General features: G+C 34.8%; 1 protein-coding gene across 2 annotated transcripts in view; it reads right to left on the minus strand.

Moving 5' to 3' along the window:
* LOC106877335 (lactadherin) overlaps positions 1–24793 on the minus strand; it is a 138675-nt gene that overhangs the window by 250 nt on the left and 113632 nt on the right. Inside the window, exons 7-11 of one of the 2 annotated variants that reach the window (XM_014926210.3) lie at positions 23509–23553; positions 16146–16290; positions 15388–15435; positions 2036–2275; positions 1–694 (exon numbers count right to left, since the gene is read on the minus strand). The exon at positions 1–694 is cut by the window's left edge and continues 250 nt beyond it. In XM_014926210.3, coding sequence (XP_014781696.1) covers positions 420–694; positions 2036–2275; positions 15388–15435; positions 16146–16290; positions 23509–23553 — 753 coding nt within the window. In that variant the 3' untranslated portion in view covers positions 1–419. The remainder of the gene's footprint in view (positions 695–2035; positions 2276–15387; positions 15436–16145; positions 16291–23508; positions 23554–24793) is intronic. The other variant, XM_014926211.3, reaches the window with a different exon arrangement.

Raw genomic sequence — 24793 nt, forward strand, 5'->3', positions numbered from 1 at the left:
TATTGCAATTGTCTCTAAAATATTCCGTCGCGTATTAAATTCATAATTAAATATTCTACCATGATGTACTTTTTAGTCAATTGTGCAATTGTAATATGTTTGAGTCAAATTTCAAAAATCCAGCAACAATTTTCACTCTGTTTTCCCGCTCATTTACTCGTATGAATGTGTATATATACACGCAGTAATGTTTGTGTGTTTGCGTAAATATATGTATGAATCTCGTGTATGGCTTTCACATTAGAAGTATTTCAATATAGTACTAAAATTGATACATCCTTCTATATATTTTGTTTTACGGCTCTTTTTTTTTTACCCACTTCCCTTTTTTCTCTTTTTTGTGGGTGGATGAGGTAAGACAAATGTCAGATCTCAATTCATTTAGGAATAATCGTTCACTTCCTGCATGTATTCGAGGTTTATGCGTAAACTTGTACTTCACAGAAAGTAGCACTAAAAAGTTTGTTAAACGTATAACTTTTGCCCCAAGCTTCAATGGATAGATAACGCCCACTCAGAGAACGAATACATTGTACGTGCAATTTGGGTTGAAATATAGCATTGTTCAATGCAGATACATAGCCACACATGTTGTCTGGGGCATACTGGTCATCGTCAGAGTCTTTCAGTTTATCATGAACGTAAACAATAATTTTTTCCAAGCTGTTGGTGTTGGGTTGTACTTGAACGCCATCTAAGAAAGAAAAAAAAAATGAAAATAAAAGAGAAATTTAAATTTATTCCTCAATATTAGTTTAATTTTGTGTCGGCCTAAATATCGTATATTTTAGAGGATAAAAGCAGACCAGATCTTTCCTAAGAATATCGGTTTCAAATTTTGGTACTTATTTTATCAACACCGTAAAGATTCTTCGACTACAGCGGAATTTGAACTGCGAACGTAAAAACAGACTAAATTTCAGTAAGCTTTTTGCCTTGCCTGCTAATGATTTTTTGCCTTGCCGCCATAACAAAGTAGATGTTAATATTTGTTTATATTTGACTAAGTACACAGTTCATGGGGGGTTAGGTGGGTGATGAATGTGACACGTCTTTCCACTGAGAATTCGTGACATCAAGAAAATTAAGTGGTTTTGACAATCCGATGCTGGTTTCTTGCGAACTCTGCGATGGTAACCAGTAATTCTTTATTGTGAGTTTTACAATGCTCACCATTATTTCATAATATCAGTTACTTATATTTAGAGAGGGTTGGTGGATTTAAAGACATGGTAGAGTTCTGACAAAGATCGTGATTATTACCAATTAGTTATTCCCTTTATTTTTGAGTTCAAATCCCATCACAGTAAAGTATGATTTAGATGATTTGACTGCTATTTCTAGCAGATTAGTGAATACATATTAGCATGGGCAGTGTTTAGCTCTTCTAGTCTGATGTGAAATTGAATTCTTCATTATTGTGCCATTGATACACCGTTACGAAATTTTTATGTTTCGCATTCATGGATTGATAAGTTGATGGTGTTAGACAAACAGACAAAGGATGGATAGCTACTGACAGATCACGGATGTTGTTTCTGTGTTTATTTCCAAATAATCTGTCTACCACGCCACCTGTTTACTAGTGACATGTCACGGTGTCACTTTGTCACTTGTGTGTTTATCTTGTAGACACGTTACCCTTCAATAGCACAGTAAACCTAGCTCCCAACATGTCTTCCAATGAGTGTAACTTCTGGAAGAGAAGAACTCTGCCAGTGCGTGTAGCTTCGAAAGCAGATAAACTGTATCAATGAATGTAGATAAACTCTGAATAAAAAAATCTAACAGTCTCCTTATAAACCACCGAGAAAGGAGAATTACCAGATTCAATTTTCAAATCAGTGAAAGCTAATTACTGTAGAATTTGTAAAAAATTTCACAATGATAATTACAAGGAAATTCATAGTCATAGGTTACAGATGCATATAAATGTAACATGGCTTTTCACGGAGATATTCACTTGATGGCTAAGCTCAGCCAAGATCAAGAAATATTATTCAAACTGAAACAATGGAAAATATTTATATCTCACCTCGATTTTGCCATGTATAGATGATAACACCAGACACATTCGTTCTCGGGCCAAGATCTACCATCCAAACCGGATTTTCACCGTATAAATTATCTAGTGTAGTACATTCGGGTAGGACAGATTTAATTTTCCCATCTACAGCTCTAGCTGCCGGGCCATCTTTGTCTTGGTGTCTGATGTGTCTTTTGATATGACGTTTACTGTTTATCCAACTCTCCTTTTGAAAGGCCAGGTTTTCCACTGAAAAATTGAATATGAATTAAGAAACAAAACAACTTCTTTATAATTTTCTCAGCTTTAGTTTCAGAATATAACAATGTTTCTTGGAAATATATCAACTGACAATGTTCAGTTCCTTGATAGAATCCAAATTCTAGTTGGGAAACATGATAGGGCATATGGCTTAGTGGTTAAGGGCGCGGGCTACTAACCCCAAGATTCCGAGTTCGATTCCAAGCAGTGATCTGAACAATAATAATAATAATAATAATAATAATAACAATAACAACAACATCGAAAAATACCTTAGGAATGAGAACCCAGGTTCAAAATTCCCCCAAGATACCTGAAGAAGGCTGGAAGGTATATCAGCCGAAACGTGTTAACAACAAACATGATGAGGACAAATATCTGTCGAATGTAAATAATGTAAATAATGTACATAATTCCTCATCTCTTAAATATAAAGAACTGTATGATAGTAACTGTAAGTCTACGGCAAAGTGTTTGAAAAAAAACAAACAAATAATGATAATAACAATTTGAAATTTTTCTTTTCTATTTATAAGTTTTGATGTGGTTTATAGTTTTTGGAATTGTGCAGTTTGTGTATATCGGCAGATGCTTAGCTCCTTAACTTTTTGTTTTTTTATCGTGTATTTAATTGTGTTGCTACAATAAAAGGCATGTTTACATATTCGGGTAGTCAGGGAAAAATTTTAAGAAATTTTATGGTAAAGATGAATTCCAAGTTAGTTCCCTCGTTGATACGGTGTATACCTTCAGTGCTGATATCGGAATGGAGTTCGGACTGAAAAAGTATACTTTATTAGTCTTGAAGAGAGGCAAAATCAAATGTATGGACGGGCTAGCGATACTGTCGGGGGAGGTTATGACGCAGATAGAAGAGACGGGCTATAAGTACTTGGGGATTTTAGAAATGGATAAATTGATGGAGAAAGAATTTACAGAAAATTTTAAGGCGGAGTACTTGCGCAGACTGAAACTGATCCTCAAGTCGAAATTAAACGGACGCAATAAGATTGAAGCTATCAACACCTGGGTGGTTTCACTACTTGGATATGGAGAAGGGGTAATTGCATGGACAGTGCACGAACTAGATAGCTTTTCGGTCTAGCATAGAAATGTCCTTCGAGAGCATATCTAGCCATATCTGTATTCTTCTTTTCCACTATAGATCTTTTCTTTTGTCACTTCCATTTATATTTCTTCTGCCTTGATCAAATTATTTGTTTCTGTGATGATTTTTGCTCTGATGTACTTGAGAATTTCATTCACATTTTTCGTTTCTTGATTCAATTTCCACCGATCAACCTTTTTAAGGTTACAAATAATGTAGCTATCGTTCTCCTGTAGCTTTGCCTTTATTCTGTCGTAGATTGACTTTTGTCCATCTGCCATGCCATCATTAGTTTTACTGTCTTCTTCCAAACCATCTATATGTCTCTCATCAAGCAAGCTATCACTGTTCCTTTCCTGTGGTTTATTAGAGATTTCATCTCTTTTTTCTGCTATGAGATTATTTTTATCAGTAGGAACTGTATTGTCATTTTTTCCTCGGCTGCTGTTTCCCAATACCTGTCTTTTTATAGCTTCGAGCTCTACTTCTGTGAGCCAACAATCTTTTCTTATTGCTCTAGGTTGATCACATAATTTCTATTCCGTGAGTTGAAACAATCCTCTTTCGCTCCATTGATACGTTGTCAGTATCCCCTAAGATGAGCACCATTTTCGTCTACGGGTTTGAATATAAGAATATAAGAGACGTCATGACAATATAGCAAGGATTATCCATTGGATACTTTGCAACAAGTGTGGACTTGATAGTGTAAAAAAGTGGTACGAACATAAACTCGAAGGCATCATCGAAAATGATAATGCAAAGATCCTATGGGATTTTATGTTTCAGTGCGACCATGAGATAGAGAATAGGAAACCAAACATAGTGTTAATTGAGAAAGAAAGCAAACGATGCTGTATCATAGATATGTCCAGCTGACAACAAGGTGTGCGATAAGGAAGAAAGAAAATTCGATAGATATGACAGGTTAGCTTAGGAAGTTAAGCAGTTGTAGTTGCTGAAAAGGTGGTAGTAGTACCCAGTTGTAAGTTACAACTACAATATTCTTAACTGGACAAATGAAAGAGAAACTAAGAAAAGAATACTATAGATGAGTTAGATTAATACCGAAAACAGCTCAATGCGAAAAACAAGATAATAGGTATCAACACTAGCCGTCCCAGTTATAGTTACAGCTACAATATCCTTAACTGGACTAATCAAAATAGACAGGAAAACAAGAAAAATAATGACAAGATTTAAGATGCACCATCCAAAATCTGACATAGAAAGGCTATTTATACAACATATCGAAGGTGGTAGGGGCCTTATACAGCTAGAAAACTATTACAAAATAACCACCATAGGCCTACAGAAATACCTTCTTCAGAAGCAAGGAAAATAAATACAAATAGCTACAAAATACAAAACAAAAGGACTGTTTTCAGTCTTTAAGGAAGCTGACAAATACAAAAAAGAAGTCATAGTACAGTAACGGATCATAGTAAAACGATGTCAAAATCCCCTACATGGCAAATATTGGGTTAAGCTAAACAGAAAAGAAATAGACAAAGCAAAGTCCCAATAATGTCTGAGAAGCTCAGGACTCAAAGCAAAGACTGAAGGATTTTTAACTATGAAGAAAAAGAAGCGACAAAAGCTGTAAAAGAACTGAAATCCAAACTAAAACTGGAACAGCAACAGATCATGGTAAAACGATGTCGAGAAAATCCCCTACATGGCAAATATTGGGTTAAACTAAACAGAAAAGAAATAGACAAAGCAAAATCCCAAAGCATAATCGTGCAGTGAAAGCACGCGATAAAAATAAGTCTTCTGAATAATAATGATAATAATAATAATAATAATAATAATAATAATAATAATAATAATAATAATAATAATAATAATAATAATAATAATAATAATGTTTGTATTGACTATGATACCACTCAGTTTGATATTACGAAGAGTTAAAATAACTTATGATTTGGGAAAAAAATATGCTCAGATAAATCATCTTTTTATGGATGATATAAAGATTTATGTGTAAAATGAGAAGCATGTTGAAAGTCATGTATATGCTGTTTGCATTTTTTCAAATAATGTAGGTATGGAATTTGTGATTGAAAGGTGCGGTATATTGATAATGAAATGAGAAAGATTTAAAGGAAACCAGGAAATTGAAATTTTAAATGAACAAACAATGAAAGTAGTCGAGAAAGGACAGTGGTATAAGTATTTGGGAATTCTGGAGACAGTTGAAATAAAACGTGAAGAGATGAAGCAAAATTACCAGTAGGGAGTATACAAGACGAGTGAGAATAATATTAGTCAAAGTTTAAGTCAAGAAATATTATTGAAGTAACAAATACAAGAGCAATACCCGTAATCAGATATGCAGTTGGAATTGTAGATTGGACCGAAAGCGACATGCAGAAACTTGGCAGAAAAAGTAGAAAGCTGTTGAAAATGCATGGCAGTAACCATCTGAAAGCTGATATTAACCGTTTGTACTTGAAGAGAGATCTGGGTGAAAGAGGCTTAATTGCTGTGGAAGAGTGTGTACAGAGAAAGACTACTAAAATATTTACAAAACAGCACAGAGAAATTACTAAAGGCACTGAATAAAGCATAGGTGATCAAGTATGGAACTGGAGAAAAGGACGAGAATGAAATTCAAAGAGAGCATGTCAAAGAGATTGAAAAGAAACCTTCTTTGCATGGTCAGGTTTGGAGAGCTACTGAAGATGTACGTGGAGCAAAAGCTTGGGATTGAAGAATAAGGAATTAAAAAAGGGAACAGAGAGCCTTATTACAGCAGCTCAAGATCAAGCGTTAAAAATAAATTGAGAAAATATGTGTATAGGGAAAAGGTGTCAGCAAAATACAGTGTATGTGGAATTTGGGATGAACCAATGGCACACATTGTTGCAGATTATAAGAAGTGGAGGCAAGTTGTGAAAGTTTTGCACTGGAAGCTTAGTCAGAATGGAGATTTGAAGCCGGAAGTAACCTAAGGTTACATGTAGTAACCCGCTACTCACACAAGTTCTACAAAGAATAAGAAAGAACCTGAGTCAAATCAAAAACAACAACAACAACAACAACAATAATAATTAATTCGTTTTATTGGCCACAAGGGCTAATATCAATTAAAAACATGTAAGGACAAAGACAGGACGAAGGTTACAAAAGGTTTTGTCCGAAAAGGTAGGAAAGTTCGTCTAAACAGAGGAAGAAAACGGAGAAAGATATAATAATAATAATAATAATAATAATAATAATAATAATAATAATAATTCCTGTATCGTAAATACGATGGGGTGTTTTATGCTACAGTTTTTTTAAAAACTTTGAGATGTTTATAAATTATTATATCTTAGCTATGCTAGGTCCTCCCCAAAAATCTAGATTTCTATACATAAATTCGTCCCCACGCTGGAATTTTGGCGAGCTTACCTGCCTGCTTCCTCTTCGCCCCCTCTCTCTTTACTCCTCCTCTTTTAATGGGTTCTCAGTGCTGCTGTAGGCAGTCTTACGATAGGATGGTCATTTAGGCAGCTCTCCCCAACAATGTGTAAACCTTTTATATTACTTTCGATGTTTGCTAAAACTTTGAGATGTTAATAGATTTTTTTATATCTTAACTACGATGTGATTTTCCATAGATAGATTCCTTTATCGTAAATACGATGGGGTGTTTTACACTATAGTTTTTTTTTAAACTTTGAGATGTTGCTTATTAATTTCTATATCTTAGCTATGCTAGGTCCTCCCCCAAAATCTAGATTTCTTTACATAAATTCATCCCCACGCTGGAATTTTGGCCAACTTACCTGCCTGCTTCCTCTTCGACCCCTCTCTCTCTACCGGCTCTTCTAATGAGTTCTCAGTGATGCTGTAGGCACCCATACGATAGAATGGCCATTTGTGTAAGCCTTTTCTATCACTTTCTATGCTTGCTAAAACCTTGAGATGTTTATAGATAGATATCCTTTATCGTAAATACGATGGGGTGTTTTATACTATAGTTTTTTTTAAACTTTGAGATGTTATTTATAATTTTTTATACAATAGCTATGCTAGTTCCAACTTATCGACGCTACTCTCAAAAATCCACCACCAATCATGTCAAATAGCTGTCCAATCAAAAAGCCTGTATTAGTTTACAACAAAACCGCTTCTCTATTTAACGCCGCAGCATCAGCAGTAGCTAAACCAGCAGCCGGAAATCTTCCATTATTTTTTGTCTAAAGAAATCAGGGGAGACAATATTAGGACCCCTCGGCCTTCTATTAATAATATATGTATAGTAATAATTGTGAAACTATAGTAGTGAACAAGTAAATAATAAGATAGTTATAGTGAAATTATAAAAGTGAACAAGTAAATAATTATCCAGAAAGATAATTACCCAGAATGATTAACAAGTGGCGTTGTGAAACCATCGAGTCATCGGCGACTAAACCGGCAACCCCACTAAGCATGCTTGGTGAGGAGAGTGGATTAAAACCTGACAGAGGGCAGGGGAACTCAGAAGAGTAAATGGCCATTCCGAAAACGGGTAGACAGAACTCGTTAGCCTTGGTTGGCAGTTTATCTAGGAGAAGGAACACTCTGATTTAACCCCCCCCCAAAAAAAAAGAGACCGAGAGCACTATACTGGCAGCACAGGACCAAGCTATGGCCACGAACTGGAGGGCAACTTGAGGAATTAGCAAGTGTCTCCGCTGTACCGCATCTGCAATAGAATGGATGAAACCAGTGCCCATATCACGAACGAGTGCCATAGACTTGCCCCAAACCACTGCAAGTAGTGGCGACACGACCAGGTAGGAAAAGAGATACATTGGAAACTGTGCGAAAAGTGGGGCTAGAGAGAAGCAAAACGTAGTATGAGTACAAACCGAAGAAAGTGGCAGAGTCGGTAACTAACAAAATCCTCTGGGATTTCCCAATCCAAACAGATTAGGTATTAGTGGTGATGGACAAGGTGCCCCACATATACTATGTAGTTGATGTTGCATGCCCCTTTGACCCACAAATAGTCAAGAAGGAAGGCGAATAGATAGATAGATAGATACAACCCTCTTAAGTACAAAATAGCCCGGCTGTGGAAAATGAAGAAAGTGAAGATAGTTTCAATTATTGTTTGGTCCTTGGAAACAGTATCAGAAGGCATCAAAAGGGATATAAAGCAAATTGGAAATAGAGTTCCCAGTAGAACTGATACAAAAGGCTTGCATCCTTGGCATGGCCAGAATAATCAGGAAAGTATTAGATAGCTGAAAAGAACGAATAGCATGCCATAGGCTGCAGGTAGTAAGCCCACTACGCATGCAAAACTTCAGGAGCTCCAACAAACCTGTGATAAAGAGATACTACTACTACTACTACTACTACTACTACTACTACTACTACTACTACTACTACTACTACTACTACTAGATTTGGGATCTATATACACTGAAAGCTATGCCAACTCTATGGAATAAGAACACATAAAAGAAGGTATGGGCACACGCCAGAAAAGGTCACAGAAAATGAGAAAGCAACCATACTAGGATACAGTTGTCAGAGATCAACAAGAAAAATTGCTTTCTAATCAATGTATCAACACCAACAAATGACAATGTTTCTCTAAAAGAAACGGAAAAACTTTCAAAATACGAAGACCTGGAAATAGATGTAACTCGAATGTGAAGTCTAAAAACAGAAACAATTCCGTTCATAGTAGTCGCATAAGGTAGGATAAAAAATATCCAGACAAATACATAACAAAACGACTAGGACTAATAAGTACATATAACATGCAGAGAACAGCACTACTAGGCACCGCACACATCCCATGTAAAACACTTTCAATACAGTAAAAATAAGAGCACCACAACAAACCACAGCACATACCCAATGCACACACACGTGCAAAACCATTTAACACCAGAAATAAACGGACCGGTACCCTACAAAAATGATGACCATCAAAATAAAGCGCCGGACGTTATTCCCCATGTCCTGCAAATAAAATCAAAAAAGCATAAATGGACGCGCGAGGAATATATTTCAATCCTACACGCTTATTTTGCAGCAGTACTCTACCCACAAAACGAAAACACAACAACATATACATGTAAAATCTGGAAGAAAAATAACCTAGATAAAGATTTGGATACAGCAATGAACCCTAATCAACACGCTAAAATACGGAGATATATTCTCAAAGCAAAAAAATATCAGAAATAGAAACAGAACACTTAAAAGGAAAAATACATCAGGAAAATGTAGATAGTAACCACACTGCAATGCCAAATAATATCATAGGCATTGAAACTGTAAAGCATGTCCAACAAAAACGAAGTAAACAACGTGAGACAACAGACCCAAAACCTAGGATTATATAATGATGAACAAAATGCACCAAACCAGAACATCACAGACAAAAATATAAACGGGAGGGGATACGAAACAAATCTAAAACCTGGAAACAGTGAAGGTGAAGCTAATAATTATGATACTCTAAAAATGAGAATAATCAAATAATTGAAAGCCATAGATTTCAGTACGCACCATCGATTGTACCTCCGAAAAATCATAATTGATAACAAAACAACAATAATAAATAGCATGAACCGGACTGTCATAGCCACAGAAACAAATGTCAATATGACCAGGCTCAATCGTATATATGCAGCAGCCGCTGTGACTACGAAAGAAGCTGGTTACTCCCTCAAACCCATCCAAACAGGAGTACCACCACCCAAACAAATCCTGTGGATAAATAATACCCCCCCCCCAAAAAAAAATAAGGGAAAGGATCTGTCAATTCTTAATGAAACTAGTTGACAATCAACACTACTAAGGAACAAGAAGAGAAGAAAAATAGTACGTAAATACAAAATTACAGAACAAGGTATGCCTGAGGTAAAAGAACAGCTACAGCAAGATATCCTCGCCAAAGCACAAAGAATCCGTTGGTATGAGAAACGCCAACGTTTTTTAAACAAAACAAACACTTCAACTCCAGCCCCAAAAGATTCTACCAAGAACTTGGCAAAAATAGACCAGAGATCAATGCAGCACCAACAGCAGAAGAAGCGGATGAAGTTTGGAAAGAAATATAGTCGGCGAAGGAACAACTTCAGAAAAAGTCTATCAAAACAGCGAACTCAGCACCTGAACAACTCTGGACCCCTATAATAACCGAAGAGGTCAGCCAGGCACTGCAAAACTAAGCAACGGGAAGGTACCCGGGCACGATAAGATCTCCAACTTCTGGTTAAAATACCGAACAGGAGCATATAAAAAGCTGGCTGAGAAATTTAATGAAATACTAGCAGAGCCAGAGAAAATGCTTGAATGGCTCACGGAAGGGAAAACTATCCTAATTCCCAAATCCACTGAAACGGCAAACCCCCAAAATTACAGACCGATAACTTGTCTCACTACAATTTACAAAGCCTTTACTGCTATAATATCGCAGAGAATGAACAAGCACCTGGAAGAAAACAACTTGTTTCCAGAAAAACAGAAGGGTTGGTGCAGGGGCTCACACGGCTGAAAGATCAGCTACTGATCAATAAAGCTATAACTGAAGACAGCCGCAAAAAGAAGTATGGCCTGGATCGATTACCGAAAGGCTTTTGATAGTAATTGCCACATATGGATCCTAGAAATACTAACCATGAACAAGGTAGCACCAATAATTATAAAATATATAAAACATTCCATGAATAAATGTTTAACATAGGATGTGTGCGGTGCCTAGTTGTGCTATTTTCTGTATGTTATGTATACTTGTTAGTATATACTTGTTATATATACTTGTTAGCAATTTTTTTATCATATCTAATGCGTCTACAGTGATAGGGATTGTTTCTATTTATAGACTCCACATTCGAGATACCTCTATTTCCAAGTCTTTGTATTTTGAAAGTTTCTCCATTTCTTTTAAAGAAACGTTGTCATCTGTTGGTATTGATACATCGATTAGAATGCATTTCTTTCTTAATAATACATAATATGATAATAATAATAATATGATAATAATCGTGGAACTCCGTCAGTTACGACGAGGGTTCCAGTTGATCTGATCTTTAAAAAAAAATGGAGAGACTTTCAAAATACAAAGACCTGGAAATAAAAGTAACTCGAATGTGGAACCTGCTCGCGAAATTAACGAGCAAGTGGCTGAGCACTCCACAGACACGTGTACTCTCAGCGTAATTCAAGGGCAGATTCACAGTGTGACAAGGCCGGTCCTTTGAAATACAGGTACAACAGAAACAAGAAGAAAGAGTGAGAGAAAGTTGTGGTGAAAGAGCATAGCAGGGTTCGCCACCACCCCCTGCCTGAGCTTCGTGGAGCTTTAAGTGTTTTAGCTCAATAAACACTCCCAGCGCCCAGGCTGGGAATCGAAACCGTGATTCTACGACCGCGTGTCCGCTTCCATAACCACTGGCTACTGAATAATAATAATAATAATAATAATAATGATGATGATAAAACGACACATCGTTAGCGAATGCCTGCAACTAGCACAACTCGACTACAAAAGATGCAATGACAATGTGGCAAGAATGATCCATTGGGAACTCTGTGGAAATCACGGCCTACAAAGAGCAAAGACGTGGTATGAGAAAACTCAAGAAGGAGTCACAGAAAATGAGAATTGCAAAATCCTGTGGGATGCAATGATCCATTGCGATGAACCGACTAGACATCGGAAACCGGACATTGTTGTGGTGAATAAAAAAGAAGAAAAAAACATATATGATGATCGATATAGCATGCCCTGGTGACAACAGGATGAATGTGAAAGAAGAAAAAATAGACAACTATGACGATTTGAAGTGGGGAAATATGAAGGCTTTGGTCAATGAAGAGATAGACGTTATACCAATAGTAATTGGTGCACTTGGAAGTATCAGCACGCATCTACCAACATGACTGAAAAAGATCGGTGCAAGTGTGAAGGTAGAACACCTACAAAAATCAGCATTGCTTGGAACTGCAATAATTCTTCGCAGGGTTCTTGCAGCATGACCAGTAAACAAGTGTTACCTTAGTCTGTTGTCTGTGGACAGTTGACACTTTCTGTCATACTCAGCAAATAAGCTGAGTTTTCATATAACAACAACAACAACAACAACAACAACAACAACAATAATAATAATAATAATCATAATAGTCCTTTCTACTGGAGGCACAAATCCTCACATTTATTGGGGGGGGGGATATGTCGACCCCAGTGTTTCACTGGTACTTAATTTACCGTCCCGAAAGGATGAAAGCCAAAGTGGACCCCGGTGGAACTTTACCTCAGAACGTAGCGACGGGTGAATTACCGCTAAGCATTTCGTCCAGCGCGCTAACGATTCTGCCAGCTCGCCGCCTAATCTTCTTAATATATGAAGCTGAAGTTGTGTATCTGTGTGAAGCCATTTTAAAAGTTTATAGAAATTCACATTTTCCACTTTTTCGTAAAACTTTTTACATCAATGGAATTTTCTTGATGTGAACTTTCCAGTGCAGTAATTAGATTTTTAAAATTCCGTTTACTTTGTGTGATTTAAGGGAGATTTGGTTGTTGCTTCTAGCAACTTTTATATTTCTTCCCTGCTACCTTTACCGGCGTTCTTGCACATCGATCACGCGCTCAACATATAATATAGGGAGTAAGAGTAAAAGAGGGAGAGAGAGAGAGAGAGAGAGAGAGAAAGAGAGAGAGAGAGAGAGAGAGAGAGAGAGAAAGTGATATATACAAAGTCATAGATTAACTTTGTTTAAGACTCTTCTTTCCTTCTTATCTACCTTTTCACTCTTACTTCGTTCTTCTTCTCTCCCATTTAATAGCTTTCTTCTATCCCTCTATCTCTAACATATCTTTCATAACATAGAAACGTAAAAACACACACAACCACACATACGTGATCTGTGACAACAACATACACATAAACACATACACACATCAACATTATAGATATAAGATTTACTTTGTGTGTGTTTCTTATATAAACACGCGCACGCATTGCTATTTTATAACTCTCTTCCGTTCTCCCTTCTTCTGTTTCTCTCTCTTCATTGCTCCCGTTCTCTATTCCTTTCTCCCCCTCTCTCTCTCTTCCTCTCTCCCTCGTCTCTCTCGCTCTTTCAAACGCATACACGCGCACGTACACACAAACATTCACTACAATATAACTCATGTTCGCCAATGGTTTGTAAATATACAAACTAGAAGCTTATGTAGACAGGACAACACATTAAAAAATCAGTGAACTTCATTAGAAATGTGGGTAATTTTCCAGATTAACACCCGCAGGATTTTCACTAAGGTGTTAGGGTTAGAGTTTTAGGGTCAGGGTTAGGGTTTTAGGGTTACAGTTAGGGTTAGGGTTTAGGGTTAGGGTTAGGCTTAGGATTAGGGTTAGTGTTACGGTTACGGTTTTAAGGTCAGGGTTAGCGTTTTAGGGTTAGGGTATTAGGGTTAGGGTTTAAGATTAGGGTTAGGGTTTAGGGTTAGGGTCAGGATTAGGGTTAGGATCAGGATTAGGTTTAGTGTCTTAGGGTTAGGATTAGGTAATCGTGCGGGTGTTAATCTTAAAAATGACCGAAATATGAAAACTACCGACCCTGCCATCTGTTATATCTTTTATTATTCTGTTTAATATGTACATAGATTATGCCTCCAAAGAAGAGAGCTTGCTGGGGAAAGAAAGCAACCGGTTTAAAATGACAGCAACAGACTGCAGCAATTCACCACATTCCAGAAGCTACTTTGAACATAATGCAAAATGGTACATCAACATCTACTGCCCAATCTGATAGAATTCTGGCAGGACTGTGTAGCAACAGATCGCCAGCAATTGCTTCATCAGAAATTGCCATCCTAGCTCCTGCGAAAAGGGATTACCCTGCTATGTACAATCAGGGCAGCGCAAAAAGTTGTTTTGCACAAGCATTTATATAGCCAATTAGACGGATGAAATTTACGTACGCTTAATAATGTTACGCAAAACAGCCTTCAGACTTTCCCTATTAATTTCATCGTCTTTTGAATTATGAACACATTGACATCATAAGGGTGTTTTCGTTGTAAGGCTTTCTTTTTTAGTTGATTTTCACCTAGCAAGACTTATCGTAGATGGCGTAATAAGTCACACCCGGACAACGTCACGTTATACTGCTAGTAATAATGATAATAATAATAATAATGATAGCCCCGATGCAACACCATTTACTGGCTCTCGTGGCTTCTGATTGGAAGTGTTATTATGTACCTGTTTTGTCTTGGTGTAAAAGATGGGCTACAGCAAATATTCTGCTTAATGCCACAGATTTGCTTGTCAGTTGTCTTACCTTAACCAGTTGAACATGTCTCTTTGTGGCTGACAATATATGCATCTCTGATCACGAGCAGAACTAGTGGGAGAGCACCATAACCATCCTTAAACAACATTTATTCAGGGACCTTGTGAGCGGGATGGACTACTCGGATTGAAGAAAATTGTATCTGATCCCCGCCTGCAAGGTCATGCGCTGTTTTTTAAAATAGAGATCACCATATTATGCACATATGTTTGTGATACATGTACCTGGTGTACCCTTATTAGACGGGTAGTCATTATGGGTATACTAGGCTTCGTATATTTCACCCCAGTGCCACTTTGATGACATACACTGCTCATTAATAATAATAATAATAATAATAATAATAATAATAATAATAATAATAATAATAATAATGGTTTCAAATTTTGGCACAAGGCCAAGACGTTCGGAGATGGGGTAGTTAAGGTCGATTACATCGACCTCAGTACTCAACTGGTACTTTTATTGACCCCAAAAGAATAATTATAGTAGTTATCAGTATGGCTTTGTAACCTGATTACGTTCTGAGTTCAAATTCCGCCGAAGTCGATTTTGCATTTTATCTTTCGGGGTCGATAAAATAAATATCAGTTGAATATTGGGTTCGATGTAATAAACAAACCCTCTCCCACAATATTTTATGCCAAGTATTAATAGCAGAAAGGATTATGAAATATCTTACCACATGGAGCTGCATCATTGACTCTCATAAAACCGGTCGTACATTTGCCTGAAAGAGAGAGAGAGAGAGAGAGAAACAATCACTATATATATATATATATATATATATATATATATATATATATATATATATATATATATATATATATATATATATATATATATATATATATACGTAGGTAATAAGGAGAACGAATAATTTGGCACTTTACATAGAGAGAAATTCGTTATCTGCTTGGATATTATATCCCTTCTCTTACTATATATATATATATATATACATATATATATATACATATACACGTCACTAATGTGAACAAAAACGCACTAATCAGCACCAGTATTGCTAGAAATAAGAGTCAAAACAACTCAATGGTCATAGAAGCACTATCTTAATGAACTGTCAAAGGAGACAAGCTCCTTACGGTCGCAGATATAGCTTCATTACTATAGCAACAGTCCGCATACTTACAGATCAGACCACGTATGTAGAATAGCATATTGCAAGAATATTGAATAAACCACATGTATATATAGAATGCGATATACCACACGTATATTGAGTAGTATGAACTACACACATATACAGTATAAAATACTGCATTTATATCGCCCTGTATTATATATATGTATATTCAATACAAAAAGAATATTTTATAGGTAATTGTAAAATATTCAATATTCCAATAAGTTTATAACTTATTAAGTTTATAACATTCTGAAATAAAGATTAGCAGAAATAAATTAAGAGAATTATACCAGTATATGGGCATCCGAGTAGACCAAATCTCATTCCAATTTTCTGGTGCCATTCAACGGGATGAATACGTATGAATCGGGCAACAAATGGTGAATTGAGATAATGGATTCGTTTCAGATGTTTATCATCATTTCCTCTGAACAGCTGTAAAGTAAAATTAATGAAATTTAATAATGGCATAACGCCACACCAGACATTGATCACGCCATCCTTGATCTCCTACCATATTTCATATTTCAGTCTTACTGAATTCTTGCCTTTCTCGAATTGGGTCACTTAAGGACAGTCACTGCCTGTTTTTGGTAGTATTTAGTAATAGAAGTTCAAAAGGAGGATAAGATTTGTTGACTATTTGTTTTTAAAAGGAGTAAGCAGGATGCTATCAGCAGGTTTTATTTTATTAAAATATTCTTTTCTTTTCGTAAAGTTTAGCAATGAGATATTTAGCTGATATTTATAAATCTAACTTATGCTGTTTATAGGGTTTTGAAAACTGGTCAGTATATGGCTCATTCATAAGCTACAACTCTACCCAATATAATTACGACTTGTATCCATCGATATATCTAAATATACATCCTTACACATACACACGCACACACGCGTACACACACGCGTACACACACGCGTACACATACACATATACATACACACACATAGAAAGACCTCTGCAATAAAACCTAGTATCGTTGAAGCAAAATTTTTTCATTGTTTCCTTTTACGCGTGGATGTTAGTGCACCCATTACAGATCACAAAAGCGAGAATTCTAAAATTGAGACATGTCTATATGGGCATCGAAAGCTGTTTTTGCCGTTCTCTCGGAAAATTTCTTCCGTATCAGGTCATTAACATTATAAAGTCAGGAAATGTGTGTATGTGTGTGTGTGTGTGTATATATATATATATCAGAGAGAGAGGGAGAGAGAGGGAGAGAGAGAGAGAGAAAGAGAGAGAGAGAGAGAGAGAGAGAGAGAGAGAGAGAGAGAGAGAGAGAGATGGATAGAAGGATAGATAGATCACTGTTGTCATAGTTATCAATTGCGAAGCACAACAGTTGGTAAGTACTGCTACTGCATACACCTAAAGATTGTGGAAAGCATGAAAGTACTTGTATTATATATGCATGCATATATAAATATATACATTTGTACACACACACACACACATACACATATTTATGCATGTGTATCTATCTACCTCACCCTTTCTTCCTCTTCCTCACTCATAAATACGCACGTACGCACACACATATACATCGGGGTTCTTTCAGTTTCTGTCGAACAAATCCACTCACAAGCCAGGGGCTGCAGTAGAAAACATTTGCCTAAGGTGCCATTTAGTTACGAAGCAAACTTTTTACCACACATCCACGCCTCTACATATCTCTAGATGTTTTAGCCAACACTACGTCTATACAAAGTATACACAACATTGTTCATGTGATGAGTATTGTGGCTCGCTGTGGGCACGATGACAAAAAGCTGCACAGAGGAATGGGTAAATTCAATACAACAGCAACCAAAAATGCCAAAAGAATTGGAGTTGTCACCTCTGTTACTTAGTCGTATCATTCTAAGCGAACGACCCACAATCTTAAGTGAAAAACAAATGGTTTCTCATTGTGGACTTCAGTAGTGTTAAACTGTGTATGACATGAGGACTTCTTAGCTAAGTACTTTACTTATCAACTCCATTCGTCTCTTAGATTAAAAGTATCCTGTTAGAAAGCTTCATTCACAGCATGCATCGAACGGGCCTTTCGCTGACCTACATTCTTTCAGTTCTGTTGTATTCAAGAGTTCAATTACATCTCCCACAACTCCCTGTCTACACAGACTGCAGTAGTATATGACAGACATGCAAAAGTCATGCAAAACGCTTCTCTCTGTATAAAACAACAAAAGTTTTACGGGATAGTTCCAGTTTGGTAGTGTTGAGGGGAAACATTTTCTAACAAATGTATTTCAGACTATAATGTTATTACAAGTTTTTATGGCATGTGTATGACTAATTGCACACATTAGTATGTATGTTAATCTATCTATCTGGCTGTTTCACTTTCTCTCAGTGTATATCTGCCTAATATACATAATATGTGTGTGTGTCTGTGTATGTGTGTATGTATGCAGGTACGTATCCTATATTATGTAATGTTTAATTCTCTGTATATTCTTACATATATTTCGCAACCACAAAATCATATATATTGATATGTGCGCATGTGCGCGTGCGTTTGTGCGTGTGTTGTAACGTTCAACATACGTATTATCACACAATCGAGTTCATGGGAAGGATTTTACCTTAGCAGAGAGATTAGCAATTACAAAACGACTTTTCGTTCATTTCGTCCGATTCATATATGGATCCGTTCGAAACAACAGTCAACCAAACCGCGTTGAGCTGTAAGTACTGTGACTTTTCTGAGTTGTTCAGCTCTGTTCCATATTACTCCTGTATCATAATGTCACAGCTCTAAGTAACATAATATCACTGTGTGATATTATGCCTCAAACTGAATCGGTCGGAATACTTTTATGTATGTATGTATGTTTGTTTGTGTGCATGTATTACATAAATATGTATGTATATATATACATGTATATACACACAGACATACATACATACATACGTATGTATGTATGTATGTATGTATGTATGTATGTATGTATGTATGCATGCATGTATATATATATATATATATATATATATATATATATATATATATATATATATATATATATATATATGAAGAATAATAATAAATGGAGCAAAACGCGTATAATCAATAAGTTCCTTGATTATACTAGTTTTGCTCCATTTATTATTATTCTTCATATTTACTCAAAATACATCACTTTAACATGGTATTTCTACCTATTAACCGGGTATGATATCCCAGTTCTTGTGTGATTTTTGCTACCTTGGTAACTATTAACATATTTACATTTTCGAAGTTTTTTCAACCGAGATAATATTAATATATACATATATATATCAAAAAATTAAATTAGAGTTTTGACGCTAATTTCCATTATTATTGAAGTTTATTCCTATGTCAACATTTCTGTATAAGGCTATATTTAACTGTCAAATTCAAGTTAAATAAATAAATTACTTTACACATCTTCAGGGTAAAAGGTAAAGAGCAAAAAGTAAACACCAAAAACATCGTCTCTAAGTCTGGTTCATATTCAAATTTCACCTTAAATAAATTCCTCCTTAAATAAAGGTCCGTCCAAGGGAGAAACCCCCTCCTAATATTATTAATTAATTATAAACAATCACATATTACAAATATTGATTCCTGGTAATAACTTCTAAATCAATGGAAATCTATATTATATTATCTCTAGAAACTTTAGCGAACAATCACAAATACAAATACAATTGCTATTGGTAAATTATACATTGATATGGCCTGCCTTAAGACCTAATATTATACTATAATATACTATAATACCCGATCATACTGAAATTTATAACTCATTTAAACCAGAGAAATGTGTGTTTCAGATAATGGGTACATCTGAAAGCATTATGTGTGAGTTTATTTATCAACTTACCCTTAGAGAATAATATAAAATATAATTCTAGATTACACAGCGAGCAATATCTCTTACCTTTGTCATAAGGGAAAGATCTCCCAATAATTGACCATTCTAATGAATATTGCTTTTTTTGTTCATTCAGTTCCCAAATGAATTTACTAGACTAGTACTTGCTATTTTATTTCTATCTCTAAAGGTACTATAATGATTAGATGACCTTTTACAGATTTGTCCCGAAGAACACCCCAAGTATAGGCTAACATCTGTCTGAGTCCTTACCATACATTGATAAACTGCATTTCTCACTCTCGCATTAGGGCCTTCAAACTTCAATCTTCTGGGGTTAACCTCTGTTACTGTAATCATATTACGATTATTATTACTGTTATTGTTATTATTATTTATATCAGGGTTCACATCGCTATCCTCTCCAATTCCTTTTGATTTAAGTATTTTAAAATTATGAGCTGCAATTATTTAGGCTAAGTTCATAGTGTTTGAGAAACCAAAACTAATGCTGTGTGTATTAATAATTTTACCATTGTGTGAATTCTTTGGGAAATATCTGCTAATCACCTCTCTAAACTGTGCAATCAAATTTGATTTAACATTTCTACCAAAGGGGATTATGAACCATATATTATCATCTTTAGTGTTATCACAGTCACTAGTATAATTCTTAAAAAATTTAAAATTACCTATGCTACGTTTATGAATATCTCTGGGTTTATTTTCCTTATTTCCTCTTAGCTTATTCTTATACCTATTATTCTTATCTGTCTTAATGTTGTTACGATCAGGTTCCACATAGTAAACCTTCTTTTTGTATCCTGCCCTTTTGGTGTTTACCTTTTGCTCTTTATCTTTTACCCTGAAGATGTGAAAGGAAATTTATTTATTTAACTTGAATTTGACAGTTAAATATAGCCTTATACAGAAATGTTGACATAGGAATAAACTTCAATAATAATGGATATTAGCGTCAAAACTCTCATTTAAATTTTTGATGTATAACCAAGGAGATCGATCCATACGGAGTCTACTTTAGACCTTTGAGGAGAAATCTCTTGCTATTTTGGTAGCGATTACATATTTATCTCATCAACACATTGTGGAGATATCATCATATGAACATATATATATATATATATATATATATATATATATATATATATATATATATATATATATATATATATATATATATATATATATATATATTATATATATATGCTTACACTTACTAAGTATGCGATCTGATGATTATTGCCAAGGCAAGAAATTCGAAGTAACCAGAATCGGAAATTCTGTAGACTGTATTACTTTTATACACATATACATTATTCTGTACATTTACATTGAGAGTTATATATTTTGATATTGAATTAAACCTTATCTACACTCACACACACACACACAACACACACACACACATACACACACACGCGCATACACACACGCACGCACGCACACACACACACACACACATACACATACACACACTCACACTATACATACACATGCACGCACACACAAACTCACATGCATATAGGGATTAAATAACTAACTGGCATCTGAATTAAACATCGAATGTAGGGATCCTGGACTGACTGCGATATTATAAATATTATATTATTATATTTTAGATCTTTCAATCGATAAACTATGCATTCAAGTGTTGCTGAATTTATATTTGAGGTAAAGCGCAAATGTATATTTCTAATAACAGTTATTTATTAATGAGAAAAGAAAATAAAGAGGGAAAACCAGAATACAGGAATCTGTAATCTGTCTCTCTGAAAAATAGTTTCTTTAATTCATAATTAAGCATTATCTAAATATATATGTAATATAAATTTACATTTGTTGTTTATTCAAATTAAATAATATTGAAATTATATAGAAATATATTTATACTCATATAAGTACATTTTTGTACTAAATTCTAAACTTCTTTCCAACGAATGACCATTTTCTAATCACTAAACTCAAAATTTGGTGCTATTATTGGCGATAATATCAAATAACTCGAAAATATAAGAAACTCACGAAAAGAAAACAATATCTTTTAAGTTTTGAATAAACTATTGCTGATTGCTAGAGTCCTGCAACTGAAGAATTTTCATTAGTCTTGAAGAAGAACTTTAGAATGTCAGTGACTAATCATTTGATATGAAAAAGTTATTGAACAGAAAATAGTCTGTTAGTAAAGTGGGAATGAAAGATGAAAAAGGTTGATGAAGATTTTGGTTTTGAAATAATTAATTACAGTTGAAATGTGAAAGATGTGGGGAAAAACAATTTAGAAATAGTTACAGAAGCTTTAGAAATAATTAGAAAAGTTTGCTTATTAGCAAATCAGTTTATACATGTTAACAAAGTCGATAACCCATGCAATTAAATTCTAAAGAGGTTAAAATAGGCAGGAAACTTTATGAAAAAGAAGAGATGAAACAATGGTTCCAGGAGATCCATGCAATAACGTGGTGTTCGGATTGGCCAATAGATACATTTTGTATTTATTCATATTTATGATAGTGCTACTGTCGATCATTTCCTTGATGTTATCATCACCATTACCCCATCACCACCACCACTACCACCACCACTACCACCACCACCATCATCATCATCATCATCATCATCATCATCATCATCATCATCATCATAATCATCATCATCATAATAATAACTTTCATCATCAGGTTTGATATTCATTCTCGATTCATTATTAAGGACAGCCTTTTTTTAAACACTTTACAGATGAGAAACCTTGAGCTTAATAATTAATTGTTATAAAATATGATCTTATAATATATTTACATATATAGTACAATAAAAATGATTAATGAAGGAGTACACTAGACTCTATAAGATCAGATTTCTACCTTCAACTTCTTTCATTTGAAGCCAAAAATGCTGTTGAAATATGAACGGCATAATTTAACATTTCCGTTTCCCCTAAGGATCTAATGCAAAGATTGGTTACCCTCAAATACTGCTGAAGGAAGTCGGAACATGGTTCCATTAAAATGTCACTTGATTTTAATCCAAATTTATAAAATTTGTAATTACTGATGATTCGTGATTAGTGATTGATTCACAATCGATCATGGAACAGTATGTTCAGAAAGGTTGTTTCACCAATTTCCCTTATTTCAAATATATAATTATACTGAATTATGTCATCCTGTAGATATAGTCCAGAATACAAAGATTATCTAACAAATCTATACGTACTAAACAATTCCTTTAGCAATAGTTTCTTCCATTATCTCCTAGTTCTACATTGAATGAAATTGACAAAAAAAAAAGAGAATAAAATAACAAAACAAAAAACAAAAACCGATGGACTATTGAATAAGTTCTTGGGACAATTTAAGTAACATATACGGACCTAACATTTTCTGGATTATAAATCCACAAATCTAGTTTGTAAGTATTTGAAGATGAAGAGATTATGTAGAGTCATAGATTTCTTTCACAAACCTTCACTACTCTTTCCAGTTTTTATTGTTCTTTGAATCGTCTCTATACTCTATAACACTTCAATTGCGCATGCTCATTTTTCTTAGTCACTGTATTAGCTTTCTTAGGTGACAATGAAAACTTCACGTAAGCAAAGCTGACTATACATATTTCAAGTGATGTAGTGGAACTCTACATTGGGCATACACGTGCATACTAAATAAATTGCAATTAATCGGAGAACGACGAGCAACGTGGACCTAAAGGTCATCTGATGCTCCATCGCAATCCTTTCTATTGACCAATCCAGCATGAAAAGCTATCAGCGCCGAAGTTAGACCTTACCAGTCCTTCATCATTATGGCTCTCTGAATTCCAATACCACTGATTCTAGAAAAAATAAGAAGTTGAATGAAAGAGAATTAAAGAAAATAGACACAGAAGGTAAAAGAAATTAACCCAGATTGAAAAAGAAGAAACCCCGAGCTTATTGCAATCAGTCTTTGAAGACATTTTATTGTCTTATTATGATTATGATTATTATTATTGCTATTATTATTATTATTATTATTATTATTATTATTATTATTATTATTATTATTATTATTAATAATAATAATAATAATAATAACTAATAATAATAATAATTTGCCTTTCATCACTCTGGAGTCGATAACAAAGTGCGAGTCCAGTATCAATGCCGATGTAATCGACTAACCCCTCTCCCAAATTTCAGGCCTTGCCCCTATGTTAGAATCAAATCATCATCATCATCATCATCATCATCATCATCATCATCATCATCATCATCATCATCGTCATCATCATTATTATTATGATCATCTCTCTATCAATGTTGTGCTGAAAGTTGTACTTTCAACATGAATTCATCATTTGCACTATGATTAGCTGAAAATGGTTTATATCTATATATTCACATATCATATCTGCCGGTTTCTAAGATATGATATCCCACCACACCAAAAAACTGTGTAAAAAAACAACCATACTCTGCATCTAATGTACCCATAATAACGATGTGTGGCTGAGTGCCAAATGAAGGAGTTTTGTTTCCAACGAAATAGCCTCGTAAAATGGGGCGCATTTGGTGCGGAATTGCACCTTTTACACAGACAAATTTGGTAATTCGCACCTAAGGACTGATGCTGTAATTTCTCTCTCTCTCTCTCTCTCTCTCTCTCTCTATATATATATATATATATATATATATATATATATATATATATATATATATTATGTATATATTATATATATATACACAAACACAATTGCACTTATATACATACATAAATACATACATACATAATTGTAAGTACGAGAAACATACAGACACATACAAATAAAGGTACACGTGGGTGTACGTTTATTTATATGAAATTACTATGTCTTCTTTTATCATTCTGTTACATTTGTCTGTTGTAATTTTCAACTGATATACCACCCCATGATATCATCTTTTGTATGATATCTATATATTTTATGCAATAAGCTCGGTTGTTACTCAGTTTGTGTGTTAAAGAGCATTGTGTCCGCAGATGCTACGTTTGCGGCATTCATTGGAAGCACATATGGAGAGGTTGAGTAGTAAGAGAAGGAAGAGGTAGTCTGT

Source organism: Octopus bimaculoides, chromosome 5 (genome assembly GCF_046866305.1).
Source record: "Octopus bimaculoides isolate indiv1 chromosome 5, ASM4686630v1, whole genome shotgun sequence".
Classification (NCBI taxonomy): domain Eukaryota; kingdom Metazoa; phylum Mollusca; class Cephalopoda; order Octopoda; family Octopodidae; genus Octopus; species Octopus bimaculoides.